The 15,067-nt window shown below is 42.0% G+C and overlaps 1 protein-coding gene across 9 annotated transcripts in view; it reads left to right on the top strand.

The window, feature by feature from the left end:
• LOC136433288 (protein SON-like) overlaps positions 1–15,067 on the top strand; it is a 58,041-nt gene that overhangs the window by 37,643 nt on the left and 5,331 nt on the right. For 3 of the 9 annotated variants that reach the window (XR_010755618.1, XR_010755617.1, XM_066425364.1), the window contains exons 2-6: positions 4,927–6,256; positions 7,615–7,944; positions 8,972–9,028; positions 9,560–9,667; positions 11,888–12,004. Coding sequence is in view for 7 of the 9 variants with exons in the window: in XM_066425364.1 (XP_066281461.1) it covers positions 4,927–6,256; positions 7,615–7,944; positions 8,972–9,028; positions 9,560–9,667; positions 11,888–12,004 (1,942 nt within the window). In the remaining 2 variants the exon portion in view is untranslated. Of the gene's footprint in view, positions 1–551; positions 584–4,926; positions 6,257–7,614; positions 7,945–8,971; positions 9,029–9,559; positions 9,668–11,887; positions 12,005–13,492; positions 13,586–14,949; positions 14,991–15,067 lie in introns of those variants that run through there. The other 6 variants (XM_066425337.1, XM_066425347.1, XM_066425382.1 and 3 more) reach the window with 4 other exon arrangements.

The following is a 15,067-nucleotide window of genomic DNA, read 5'->3' as shown; positions in this document are numbered from 1 at the left end:
AAAGGGCCAGCATACAGGTGTCTCTGTTATTGTTTGTACATGTACATGTACATGTATATCCTTTGTGAATGTTGCTTTTAAATCACTGCAGCTTGTGATTCGTCTCAAAAGATGACGGGTGGACCTAGACAGTATGTTGTTGAGGGATCGTTGGGAATGGCTTAGCAGTCCGGTTCTAGTAATATGCATGTATATTATTATATATGGAAGAAAGAGTGAGTGAGGAGGGGGCTATCAAGGCTTATACCATACCATTGGTTATACATATTTAAACATTCTTCGTGTAGTATTCCACTTTGCATTTGAATGACATGTAGATAAGTAATTAACACGGTGCGGGTCAAATGAAAATCACAGTCAAGCTCTCATTACATCCATGTACTGCTGGGTACTGTCCCTAGCCTGCTGCTCTGGAGCATCAAGGCCTCTGTGGCTTCAGTTCATCTACTGACTGAAAGAAGGTCATGACTTGTGCAGGTTTATTGCTGGGCGGAGCCTCGTGCCGGGTATCTGGGTGATACAGACATGTACATTGTACATGTATGTACGACATCAGTTAAACTGAGATGAAGGTGAAAAGGATGTGAGTATTGATGTGGATGGATGTTGTAATTGTTTAACTGTCTCTTTGTTGAGGAAGCCTTTTAGCACCAGAATTGTATCTGTTTCGCCTGTTATACATGTAGGCAGTTGGGAGATGGTCTATCGTGACTTTGGTACCGTAGATGGATATACAGATATACTGTTTGTTTTGGCTTTGTGATGAAGCTGGCTGATTATTGCTGCTCCAGGTACTGACCATGTTGTGCATGTGTGGTGCCGTTTGCTAGGTAAATGGGTCAAAGTTAGTTGTTTTATTGTTCACGAGTAGAATCTTCTCTCCAGTTGTAAATGTTCGATAAATACAGGCATATTGATACAGGGCTGTCTCCAGCTTTAGATTGCTGTCTGTCATCCTCAGTATTTTGATATTTTGTTTGATATGTGAGGGTCAAAGGCATACAGTTGTGGCTAAAACATATTTCCATGTGTTGCACTTAAGATTTTGTACCTCCACAGGGATTGACGGGGTGACATTTTTGTTCATCCACACAAGCAAATTCCATCCATGACGGGGGGACAGGTCCTGGAGACTGCCCTGTATCAATATGATTGTCATTATGATACATGAGTTAAGTCTCACATGTCACTAGAAAGGCATGCATGCATCCCTCTGTGTCAGTTGAAAGGGCATGCCTCCCTCTATATTGCGTTATCTTTATTTCTGTCATAACTTTTGAAGTTTTAGTGATATTTGACTTCAAAGTTAATATGGATCTTTTAGGAATAATGTCTGGTTGATGGCGCTGTGCCTTTATGTCCAGTAATCACATTGTTCCTAGGGAAATGGTTCGTATCTTCGTTCCAGTGAAAAACCTGTGGAGGAAACATGTTACCTGAGTTGCTTCTGTACTAATAGCACTGTCTGTAGGGTGACCAAACTTAGGAAGCCACGTACATGTACTGAGTAAGTAACTAAGCCCACAAGGCACCCATCTAATACACAGGTAGTGAAGTTAGGACGAAGCTGTAACCTTTGTGTAATCTTCTCCACTTATCTGGGCAGCACTGTTGCCTACTGCATCCCTCAACTTGGCTGAGGGTTATTGATCACATTTCAAGTGTTTGAAGATTGTGCGGGGTTAGGCCTTGTGGCTTTGAAGTGCATCAGGAGGGGATCTTACGCCTATCATGGTCAGAGGGATAACTGGAGAAAGTGGCACTTTTGTGGGGGAGCTGATTTACAACAGTTACTGTAGTCTTCAAATGATAAGGTTAGAGGAATACTCAGGACAGCAGGATAAAAGGGGTTTGTTTGACGTTGAAGTTTTACTGGTCGCTGGTCAAATTACCTGCATGTAGCTCTAATCTGTAGAGGTACCGTTCACAACAGCTGTAACACACAGTACGGCCTTGGTGTAGAAAATTAAAAACGTAATACAGCTACAGATGACAGACTGATTGTATTAGCACTGTGGTAATTAGACTGACTAGGAATTGTTATCATGCTGTTTTCTGAAATGTAACCGCGAGCTACGTATACATTGTACATGTACAAAAGTATCCTGGAATCCAGTCTTGTTAGCTTTACGGTCACAACCTGGCGGGACTACACAGTATTGGAAGTGGACTAAAAGTTAACTAGATTCCAGGCTGCTATAAAAGATGCTGGTTCATCAATATTGGTTTCCTTAGTTACTTACAGTAGGAGGGTTGGGAATAAAGTACTAAAACTAAAAATGTCTAAACAATAAACAATAAACATTATGTCAATCTGGGTGAAAATGCAATGTGTGAAACATCCAACCTTAACCTATAGCCATGTATATCTGTATGCCTTAGGACACCTTTATGATATAGTTAAAATGATATTTGTCGTAAGTTCCATGTGGTCATTTTCAGTAGAATCCTATACATTGCAGCTTGTGGAACTTTGTTTAGATGCCGGCTGAATCTATACTCCTCACAGCCCTAGAACATGAACATCAATAAATCACATTGTCCAACATTCATTACCAATAGCAGTCCCGCTCCTCCATTACATCCCAAAATTGGTGATATATCTTCCAATATTAGGTTTAGCACCACTGCCAAACTCCCTCTATGTTCAGGTTTTTCTCCCCACCTTTGAGTCCTACAGGAAAAGGCATCCTGCTTGTAGACAGTCTATTTATACCTGCCTCATATTTATCTGGTGGGAGAGAATTCATCATCCTGTCATGGCACATCTTGGTGTCTTGGATGTTTTAATTACCTGTGCTGTCTGGTTGGGATGATAAGGCATCTATCTTTTCCCAAGGCAGCACCCGGGCTAATGTATGTACATACGTTTACTCCTAACTTGCACAGGGCATATCTAAAGTGTCCTTGCAATGTCAAAACTATCTCTCCTTGTGTGCTAGAGTGTTGTAGTTAATATGGCAGAAGCACGAGGAAGCAAGTTCCCTATACCAGGCCTATTCTGGGTACAGAAGATCAATATTACACCGGTGCAATATTGTTTTATTACACAATATGTGTAGCAGCATGTGAGTACAATTTTCAAATATATTTAGGGTTGAAATCAATATTCTGCAATATTGCAGTATAACATATAGGCTGTTCGTATATTAGTAACTGTTGGAGGCATTTTACTGCATGTGCAAAAAGTATGTTTTTACTTAGTGTAGTGTCTTCAAAATCCTAAAGATTTTTTTTTACAAAATCAGACAAGATGCTCCTGTGCTGAGACATATTTATCCAGTATTTTTATGGAAGGTTGTTACATGTGATTGCTACCTTTATCCCCAGCAAGGTAAAAGGACTGGACATGTAACGTTACTGATGTGGTAACATTGACCGTACTTGGTAGGGAGCGAGGAAACAGATTGACACAGTCGGGATCAAAGGTCCAATCCAATTTGAAGAGCAATGTCCATGTATGCGTTCAATCAGCTCGGTGGGCTGGATTGAGCCTGGAGCTGTTGCCTGGGGTAAAATCTAATTTGCACAGGTAGACATGGATCAATTTTATTGGGAGTAAAGCTGAGGGGATTAGATTGGTCTGTTTCTTTTGCCAACCTTGAAGCCTGGTGTAGGCTTGTGTTTTATCAACTGTTGGGGAAATGAAGCCTATGTGATGACTGCCAGGTAACTTTGACAAAAAGCTACATAGAGTTGTCACATGCAGTACATTGTACATTGCGTCTTGAAAAGTTGACATTGAATTTTGGAGTTAATGTACATCTATTTCCTATATTAACTATAAACCAGTACTGTGACTGGGAAAATGGCATTTTTCATGCAGATTTTGAAATTCAGGGCAAAATTCGTACAATATGATTGTTTGTTTGTTTGAACCTTTGTTTATTCATGAGAAGCTCACTAACATAATGCCACCAGGGTACATAATTCCACCACCTTGGAAAGATACGTCCAAACAGATCTCAAACCTAACGTCCCCCAGTACATGTTTATTGTTGTATAATCAAATGCACTCCTGTGTATCTAAACTGTGCAAACCTTGGGGGTGCTGCACTAGAGATCTCTCAAACCCAGTATTTTTTAAAGTGGAAGATTCATGTAACTCAGCAGATTGATATCAATGGAGGAAATGTCTTTATTAAATTTTTTACAACCATTGTACATGTACATAATATTGTATATGATGCAGAATACCGGTAATGTAACTTACAAATGCAGTCAATAGACTTGTGTGAGCGTATTGTCTTCAGTAAGTTGTACAGGGCATGTAAAACCACTTGGTGTGATATTCCTATAGATTCTATTGTATTCATGGACAGAAACCTTTGATATGGATCTGGCGGGTCAAAGCAAGGAGCATGTCCACAGGACAGTATTAATGTAATTGTTCTCCTCTCCAGATTAAAGTCCAAATTGGTAGCATGACCTTTTCTGTTGGAAGAGAGACTCTTGACTTGATTGCCATTCATATGTGTCACTTAGAATCACATCTATATGACTACTAGTATGCAGGATTTTACTTCATAGATGCCCGGACTCTTAGAAATACAAACTGTATGTGCATGACATTGTATCTTTATAACTGGTTAGACAACACCACTTGTCCTAATCTCCAAGCAGATCCACGCCGGGCTCGAAAATCGTAGTATGCTAGCCAGAGTGGGTCCAGTCATCCGGGCTGATGAACCTTCTCTGGATGACTGGACCCACTCTGGCTAGCATACTATGATTTTCGCGCCCGGCGTGGATCTGCTTGGAGATTACACTTGTCCTATTAGAAGCTGTGTTTTTTGTGTGGCATATTACCTTCAATTTTCTTACACATGCCATTGTTCAAGTTGACTTTGGATGAGGTACTAGAGTAGGCACTATTTTGTAAATTCAATGTAAGACTTATCATGTATTCTTTTCCATGTTTTACAGAGAGAAGCAAGAAGCCTCTCCTAAAGAAAACGGTGCTCCAAATGATCAACGCAGAGTCATTATCACTGACAGACAATCTGATAATGGGGCATTCACTGATGTTGTAGAGACGGTTTCTACATCTGATCCTGATAATTCCACACAGAATCTATCAGAGCAACCCCACCGTGTTGTTGAGGACTCTGCAGACAAACTCCCTGACAGCACTCAGGCAGGGGAAGTAGTGGGTGCGGCGGCCTGCTCACAGGGCGGTGAAGAAGTGCCCAATCAGGAGGGGAAGGAAAAGAAGATGGATAGCAGCTCCTCGGAGAGCGACAGGAGATACGAATCCGACAGGAAGTCCAGGGAGTCGCTGTCTCGCGTGGAGGACTCTGATGTGGTGAGAGATGGATCAGAGGAGGAAGAGGAGGAGGAGGATAGCTCAGGTGAGGATGAGGACGAGATGGCGGTTGTATCCAAGAAGAGGAAGAAGAAACACAAACACAAGAAGAAGAAAAAGAAGCACAGACATGAACGGGATAAGGATGGCAAACGGATCAAGAAGAGTAAATCTCACTCAGATAAGGACAAAGATAAAGAAAGAACTTCTAGATCAAGATCCAAGTCTAATTCTTCCTTGGAAGATGGAGAATGTCGATCTCGTTCGCAGTCCAAAGACAGGTTAAAATCTCAGGAGCACAGGTCGGGTCCTAGGAAGCACTCACGATCAAGGTCAAAGTCACATGACAGACATCACAAGCATAGGCATAGGTCAAGTTCAAGGGAAAAACACAAGCATAAAGGAAGCTCTAGACATAGATCCAGATCTAGACATAGATCCAGGTCAAGGCAGGGATCTAGGCACAGATCTAGGTCTAGACATAGATCAGGGTCGCATGATAGATATAGGCATAGATCAAGATCCCATGAGAAGCATAGGCACAGATCTAGGTCACCGGAAAGGCACCCAAATAGGGCAAAGGACAGGCACCACCGCAGTAGGTCACCCGACCATTCTCGCTCCAGATCCCCCACCGAGAGAATCGACAAGGCGAAACTGTTGGAGATCGCGAGGGCCAACGCCATTAATCAGTTCCGTGCGGGGATGATTCCTGCCCACCTCCCCCTTCCCTCCATGTCCCCTGAGGAGGAGCTGGCCAAGAAGAGCGGTGGGAAGACTGTGGAGGAGCTGACCAAGTTCTGCAGGTTCCTGTCGGAGAAGGAGAAGGCGGGGGACGAGGATGAGATCGTGAACAAGCCAGTGACGGAGGAGGAGGATGGAGAGGGGCCCTTCATCCATCATCCCTTTAAGGTCAAGGCCACCTCTACATCTATTGTCATGAACATCAAGGTCAGTCAAAATAGCAATCATTTTTCCTCATCATATAATGTTCCCACATATGGAGTTGTGACTTGCTGAATTTTGTTGGTTGAACTTAAGCCTTCTTCAAAGTCATAGCTGAAAGTATAAGACTTCACTAAGAAGTTTTTTTAAAGTAGAATTATCAGGAAAAACTAGTGAAATTTCTGTGTGAAAAATCCTGAACATTTTCTTCAGACATGTGCTACAAGCAAGCAAAGTTAGAAACTGTTTGTACCACTGCACCCATCTGGCTACATAATAACATAGCCTCATTATCAGTAATGTGCATATTATATAGCATGACTAGTTCTCTCATCCTGCCTTTTCCACACCTACATGTTCCGCAGCCTTCCCTACCTGTACATTTATCACTCCTGGGGACACATTTGGTATGTAAGGCAGCGTTCGTGCCTCAAGTTTCCTTCACAAACCATTCCTGAGCTGTGTCTGAATGGCAAATTCTGCACAAACTAGTTCCACTTGGATGGAAGAAATGCCAAGAAGTGTCAGCCCTGGGGTCAATTGCCTTCCCATCCCCACTGTTCTCCTCCGCTCGCCTAATGGGGGTCAGGTCAGAAGGTTCTGTGCAACTGGCCCTGGAAGGAACTATTTGGCCATTGGATCTATCCTGATGTGTCCCTGTAGGGCGGAGATGTAGATTTTATATCCCAGGCTGGATGGAGAGGGATGGGAAGGGGAAGGTAATGGTGCAACAATAGGCTGATCGTAAGCAGAAAAGTTGGGAAATCGAATCAGGGATGCTGCTGCTGTTGCAGTGCAAAATGGTCCATAATGGCAGGCCATTCTGCCTATAGATTTGATTGGATTTGATTTATTATGCAGTATAAAAATACATACAGCCAGAGATGGCTGGCAAGTCAATCTTAAAGAATATACTGTATGTATAAAAGAAGAACTACCTTAAGTAGTTGAGAGGCCAAGTTGGTGATGACAAGGTTTTGGGAGAAAAGTTTATGGTATCAAACAATTCTGTACGCTTTGGTCTGATTTTAACCATATTCACAGGTACTTTCAGTTAAATGAATATGAGTGATATTCTGTGTAAACTATGATATATCTGTTCAGCAATATCTTCTCTGTGATTATAGATTAACCTTCTCCATGCTGCCTAATCCTGTAGTCTGTGAAATGCAAACTCACGGCTTGTAACGGCCCAGATGTTGGGCAGGATGATATAAGTGTGATTTAATCAGGTTACCCAACCCTGTAACCAATAGAAAGCTGGTAGCCGAACGGCTACTTCAGTACATGTGCTAAAGATTTTTGTTACTACAAGTGGTACTGAATTCAGCCTTTATGCCACTCTCCCCTCTACGGTTCTGCAGGATGCGGTTGCCAGGACCCCGCTCAATGCCCAGCAGCTGGCGGCCCAGAAGGCAGAGCTGTCCAAACAGTTCCCCGTGTCCAGCGGCTCCCAGCACCGCATCAAGGAGCTGGAGTGGGTTCCCGTCGAGAAGGACGACAAGCAGAAGGCCAAGGGGACCACCACCACCACCTCGTCTGCTTCAGCTGTCGCTCCCGCTACAGAGAGTTCGGCAAACGCCATCCCGGCTGCGGCGCCGGCTGCTCTGGCTGCGCCTGCAATGTCCCCCCCTCCCGTGGAGCCGCCACCACCTGCACCGGTCCCACCGCCCGAGGCCAAGCCAGAACCACAGGTGGGAGGGGGAGTCTCGGGGGCTGTTATGCTGAAAATGGAAGAGTAGAATTTGAAAATCTGCCATTTCAGTGTTGATGTTAGGGATTAGTTGTTGTTAACCATTGTCCTGCTGTCGTTTTTTTTACACAATTTATTTCATTAATTTGATTTCTTAATCAGGTCATTGGCCCTTGACTTTTTCTGTACTGCTGTGGCATAGTTACTTTGGTGCGTTTTACTGCGGGATGACGCGTTCAGTTGAAAAATACCCCCAAACAGAACATGTACGGGGCCCACATACAGGCTCTGTAATTTGCAACCCCTATATATATATGGGTCCAGCTGAAGACAAGGGTTTTAAGAATTGTTGTTTTAGTTGACACTTTTGTGAGATAGGCCAGTTTTGATATTGAAATGCATGGTCAGCTTTTATATGCTGAACTTGTCGAGATTAGATAAGTGCTCAGAGTGATTAACAGTAACTGTTACATTCACCTTATGCTACATTTGAACCATTTTATCATGTACCAAATTGGCAAACAAGGATGTTAGCTTGCTGAATTTTAAGAGGCAATCACCACCGCTAAATCTTGTTTCGTATGCAGCTTGTAAAAATCTTTACTGGTTAACTTAAATGATCAAAGATGCATTAGTTTTATTCTGTTGCAGGTAATGACATTTTATTATTTCGTATGAGACATGACAAGCCATGTGCAATGATTACATGTATATTATTGCATCAACAGCAAAACATATTACAGCAGTCTGCCACAATTTGTCAAATGCATCACTGAACGATCAACAGTATTGTCATAACACTTTAGTGTGTTGTGTACTGTATACATATTGCTTGTTTGCTAATCCAACTGTCACAGAAAGCGACGCTAAGAATAGTTATACAGAGACCTAAATTCATTTTGCATTCTTCTCAAAGAAGCTGCCTTATACTGTTGTATGTAAATCAGGACATACGTTGTAGCAGTCAAATTTCTATTTCAAATGTTAGTCAAGTATTTTGATTCTATTCTTTTCCCCTTTCAACACAGAAGGAAAGTGCCACGGTGAAACCCACAGCAAAAACACAGGCAAACAATAACATTCAGGTGCAATATTTTCTTAAGATATGTCAATAGCTTGTGCTGTACATTTAATATTCTTCCTATCCTTGTAAGCTAAACCAGTTTAAAGACTATGCTACATGCATGTGCAAGAAGTTTTATGTTGGCTGTGCAGTTTGGTATTTGAAACACATACAGGAGCTTCTATAATAGGCTCTGTTGTAAAGTAGTACTGTCTGTTACGTTGAGAGTTATGACCACTAGAGTCTAAGTAACCACCCATGTACTTAAAATAGATGCACTTCTTAAGTAATCTCCAAGCAGATATTTTTCCGGTGGCAAAATCGTAACTGCCAGCCAAGACTGTGGCCGTAGGACATAGTATTGTCCGACAGGTTTTGCCAACGGAAGATCTGTTTTGAGATAACGTCTTAAGAGGTTTTTGAGAAGAAATGACATTGCTACTGACTTCTCTATTTGGTATATGTACAACAATGGTTACAACAAAGTTTGCACATTACTTATTTTATTAAGTAACTTTTGTAGAAAGTTGTTGATGAATGTGTTTCTGTGCAGCTGAACATCAGTGCAATTGTGGGCGAGCGAGTCAAGGCTTTGAGAAAGCTTCAGGAGAATCCCTACGATGTCGAGGCCATGTCCAAGATACACAAAGCTCAACAACAGGTACTCATTTTATTGTTTCTCACTGTTCACCACAGTTAGGTTTGTTGATGTAAGTTAAACATCCAGGTACGTAATCTATTATACAAAATAAATCAAACAGCTGGCTATGGTCGCTAACAGAGTCAGATGTTTCCGACAGTGTCTGCTGTCTTTTATCAGTGACTCAGGGAATGAGTCTCTAAGGACTAGTGGAAGAAGTGAAACAAGACTCATGAGTATAATTCTATCAGTTTCAAATACCAGTTCTACTAGTTCCACTTGGCCTCAGAGACTCATTCACAGTCACTGATGAAAGGCAACTGATGTTTTCTGAAATATATCTGTCTCTGTTAGCGACCATTCTCAGTAACTGTTGTTTGATTTATTCTGTATACTGGGTGAGTGTGGTTGTTAGGCTTGTTAGAACAGCTCTGCGGGATTACCCAAGAGTGTGTGTAGGTTATGTCGTGCATTCCTCTCTTGTTCTGAAGCTCTAACTGAGGGAAATTTTTGTGTGAATCCTAAATTTGTCAGGCAATGGAATGATATATTAACACCGATTTTCCACCCATGTACTTAAAATGCAGTTAATTTTAAAAGATTTTCAAGAATCAATTGTGATTGCTATTCCTCTATTCAGTATGACATGTCACTGGTATGTACAGCATGTTGTCATGTCCTATGTTCCACAGTCACGTCTATCTTTTTATTCTATATCACTCTCTGAATACAGCCAGATCAAGGAAATTGCATTTTCCTTTTTCCTAGCTTAGGGAAGGCTTTGTCCAGCTCCCAACAATTCTTCATCGACAAACAGGGTCACCTGCCAATTTTCCAATAGCTGTTAAGCGGAAATTTGGCTCTTCCCCTGTCCTTCAAGCTTTCAAAAAGCCATTAACTAGTTGGCTATGGCAGATGGCATACTTGTTGGAATCAGATTGATCAGTGATTGTTTTTCCTATGGACATGAGTAGCATGGGCCAGCCTGCTGTGCCATTACAGCCTGCCGTAAGAGGAGATTTGTCGGGCAAAGTGGTCATGTGCTGGAAGATGACCAAGCGTTTGATGGGTTTGGAAATGGAACTAGGGTCTCAAAGGGAGCTTTGGGTCTAGAACCTCTCTAAAAGCACTTAGTGTAAAGACAATTCAAACCACTGCTGTGACAATGATACCAAGGGGAACAGGCAAATCAACAACCACAAAATTGGCTGTTTTGAAGCTTGTATTTGAGCCATTTGGCATTTTACGTACATCAAAAGTGCTGCTATCATGTCATATAGAGGCCGCTGAAGGTGCACTTTTCAAGCCAGATTCTTACAGAGTGGACAGACAGATTGTTTCTTCTCACAATTTAATCCCTGGAAAATCTACGAGAATTGGTAGCACCACCATACAGGTACTTAAAGTAGAGATTACTAAAATAATGGAATGGTAGTGTGCACAACAACGACACCAAAATTAAGATGTACTGTGCACTTGTGAGAAAATATGCAGAAGGGGCCCAGTCTGCAGTCTGGCACTTGTGGTAGCCCACTCCTGATCCCACAGCACTGTGCTGATGGTGTGTGTGGACTGTAAGTCTGAGAGAAATGACCCCAGGTCAGATCGCATGAAGATCTAAAGCATAAAGAGAAGGAACAGACAGACTCAAGGACTATGGTTTCATGGCATGTTGTCTTAAGTACATATAGCTTTCCCTGACCTGAAAAGGCTCTGAAGCGAGCAAAGGTGGAATGACATGCCTTGTTGACAATGTAAGCTCTGGCTAATCCCTGGTGACTAGCCTTGAAGTATGGCACAGTATTAAGAAGAAATCAAAGATCTCATACCTCCTTGAAATACTTTATTAGAGTTTTTGTAACCATGCCTGTTTCACACAGGCTCCACTCTTCAGCACATGCCATCCTTGGCTTCCTGACTTTTAGCCATGTGCAAACGTTCACTTCCTGCCAGTCTGCCAATGAAATTTGGATGCAGGCCATTTCAACCTTCCCACCCTGCCAGTCTCTGCAGCTGGTAGCCATTACAACTCAGCCTGGGAACAGATTTGCACCTGGGTCAGCAGAAACAAACCTATACACACCAAGTCAGACAGACAGACAAACATATAGACGAACACGCAAACAATCTGGAAACAGTACGTCCATCTTCATGGAAGTAACACATTTATCGTCATGTGCTTGGTAATTATTGTATGATTATTTACAAAACATTGTCACCTTTCTCTCTCGACCACTACAGATTCAGAACTGGGCGGTGTCCAGCCAGATCCCGGGACAGTTCACTGGTACCACGGGGGTGCAGCTCCTCTCCACACAAGAACTAGCAAACACAGGCAACCAGGCCTGGGCCAAAAAGGTATACACAAGTGCCTTGGAGCTCCCCTTTTCAGTTTTTATTCCACGCCATATTTTATTATTATTACCTTTTCTGTTGTTCATTTTGTCCCCTCCTATCATATTTTCCATTGATGGTACTGTAATCTATGCATTTGTCAATGTCTGACTCCAACGCTTTCCCCTCTTTATTAATAGTTTTTCGTTTAGCTAACCCCTGAACAAGGCAATAAAACAGCAACCATGCTAAGACTTTCTGTTTGACAAACCTTCAAACTTAGTGTCTAATGTAGCCTGACTCCTGTAGATACCCTTGTTCTCTATGCTGACTCCGTAGTCAATACCAGTAAGTGATAGCCATCGCCCACCATAATGCTTTGGAGACCGAGATCAGACATTGATGCATGTATAGCTGGAAGGAACAGGGAGATACCATATCTCCACACACCAGGGGAGTTCAGGCCACGATTTCTCCATCAGGACTTTTTTCGGTGTTTGTGCTTTCCCCAGTAGCATATGCACCTTCTCTTCGCGTGATGACTTACATATGCCTCAGTCTGCTGTAATATTGATCTTTTGTCACAGTTTCTTCTGTATTACTTTTGTTCTGTAGATGTTGCAAACTCAACAGTTTTACAACATTTAAATAATGTTACATAATCTATTTATTTTATTATGCCGTAGGACGTAGAGAATATTATACTACTTAGTTTTGAGTTGTAGCCTAGTCATTTTCCTTGCCATTTATCAGCACTAGTTGCTATCTATAATAGCAAAAGTTGCACATTGTGCAAGGCTGTGTTTTTGTGTAGCTTTTAGCAACTATGTTATGCTTATCTCCCTTTGAATTCTCTCTGTATTGTCTTTTATATTGTGCATGTGCCTGAGAGGATCTTGTATATGCTATTGGGGAAAGCTCAGACATGTTCCCTTCTTCAATCAGGCCCTGCAACTTGTTTCCAGTGTGGTGGGTCACTCCAGGGGCTGGGCATCGCTATGGCAACATAACTGCCCCACCCCTCGAATGCCCTTTAGACCTTAAGATGCAGTGTTGATGTTGGGGTTGTGCCTAGCACGTTGTGTTGTCTGCCTACAGTCAGCATGTAAAGCTGTTACTGAAACAGGTGAAGAAGAACAAATTGGATGTAACATACTATAAATATCTGATATTCAAGGCATTCTAGCCAACATTATACATCAATGTCAGATGTGTGTCAATGAAAATTTTGACATTGGCCAGGGGTGGAAAATGTTTTGACGTGTCTACTGAAAAGTTCAGAAACTGAACTCCATCAAAGACAATGGCCTCTGTATGTTATCCCAACACTGGCAACAGTCAATTGTTACTTTTAAAACTCAAATCTATTGTCCGAAATCTCAAGCCTATTTCATTCAAAGTCTTTTCACATGACAAATGTTGAACAGACTGGTGCACATACATGCTTGCTGTAGACAGGGACAGGGTGTGTGTTACACAACCCCCTTCACTGCCATTGGAAACTTGTTGCAGGCCACCCTACTATTAGCAGCCATGCCGCTGTTGTTTTGCCTCCCACTTTGCACAATTTCAAGCAGAGGGGCAAACACCTACTGTGCTGCATAGGTACGTAACAAGTCTAGTTAACTCCACCAAATCCAGACTCTTGCTTTCTGCCATCTTTCCGTTCTATTCCCATGATTTTGTAACCCAACCACTGTGCTGTTCTTTTGCTGTGTACATTTGTACTGTCACACTCTGTTCTTTTTGTGTCCTAGCTTTTTGCCTACTTTTCATTAACAGTACTTTCTGGTGAGGATAGTAGAGACTATCTGCCATGCTTACACCAGACACTTGTCCAAATGCATAAAGTTTGTGTCCAGAATTTTTCAGCTCAAGCCGTCTCTAAGGAATCAGGTTAAGCATAACAGCTAAGCAGACAAAGCAGATGTGAGGATATTGTACTCACTCTCTGCCTTGTGTCAAGGACTTGCTTGATAATGTATAAATCATTCAAATTGCAGGGGAGTTGATCATTGCTGTCAGGAATGGTACGAATTTGTGTTATTCAAAGCATGTACCATGCCTTACAGCGTGTGACAGTTCAGAGCCTGTAATTGTCATTATGCAAAAATGAGAAATTAGACCTACTTACAATTGCCTCAGGTATATCTGGCTACTTGTGTGTGCAATTTTTTTACAAATTCTAATGATTCATGGCCAGGCTTGTGGAACTCAGTTAAATATTGCTTCTATCTTTCTGCCTCTTTGTAGTGCAAACAGAAAGTGACTCATCAATTGTGTTAAAAACCAAATGGCTTCAACTTCATTATGTTCAGCAAAGATAATGTGAGACCGTTGTAAACTCAGGAACTCAATTTGTTTTCTTACTAGAGTATCCTTTCTGTGTAGAATCAGTTGGTGCCACAAGAGCATGCAAAAGTGATTCCGTTGTGAAGGTTATCACTGCATATCTGCTCCCCAAACCTCCCAAAGCTGGCGGGTGTTCTGATACAACTGCTGAGCCGAGCTGTCTGCCTGTATCATACAAATCAACAACTGAATCCTGAGGCCTGGATATTTCTCTAACCTTCACCTTCCTATTTCCAATACCAAACATATCATCACTTCAATGGATGAATCTTGCCCTGCTACCAGACTATTTTTGACAAAGCTCATGTAGTAACACCTCTATATATTAAAGACTGAACATCCTAAAAATCATGTGTTCAAATCAGCAGCTATTAAAGGGCAAAGCAGCCAAGACACCATCATATTGACAACACAAGTATAAAGCCAGATATACGTAGGGTACATTTAAATGATGTTACATTCCAGCCTGTTAAGAATTACTGGGTTCTGGTAATGTGCTACTGTGAGACTGTGCATTGATAAAGTCACAGCCTGAAATCTGGCCAGAATGATAGTCTAATTCCAGGTTTGAACTGATTGACTTAGAGACGGACTGATCTGTTTTGTTTCTGTCGCAACAAGGCCTCCCAATTGCAAAGGCCAGAACAGGAGCGGCAAGGTGACTATAGACGGCTTCATGGCTCCAGAATGCTTTGCTGTAGCCTTCCATATATGGTGTGATGTGACTTGAGCAGC

This window comes from Branchiostoma lanceolatum, chromosome 1 (assembly GCF_035083965.1).
Source record: "Branchiostoma lanceolatum isolate klBraLanc5 chromosome 1, klBraLanc5.hap2, whole genome shotgun sequence".
Taxonomy (NCBI): domain Eukaryota; kingdom Metazoa; phylum Chordata; class Leptocardii; order Amphioxiformes; family Branchiostomatidae; genus Branchiostoma; species Branchiostoma lanceolatum.
Note: the sequence above shows the minus strand (reverse complement) of the source record. Positions and strands in the feature narration are given on the sequence as shown.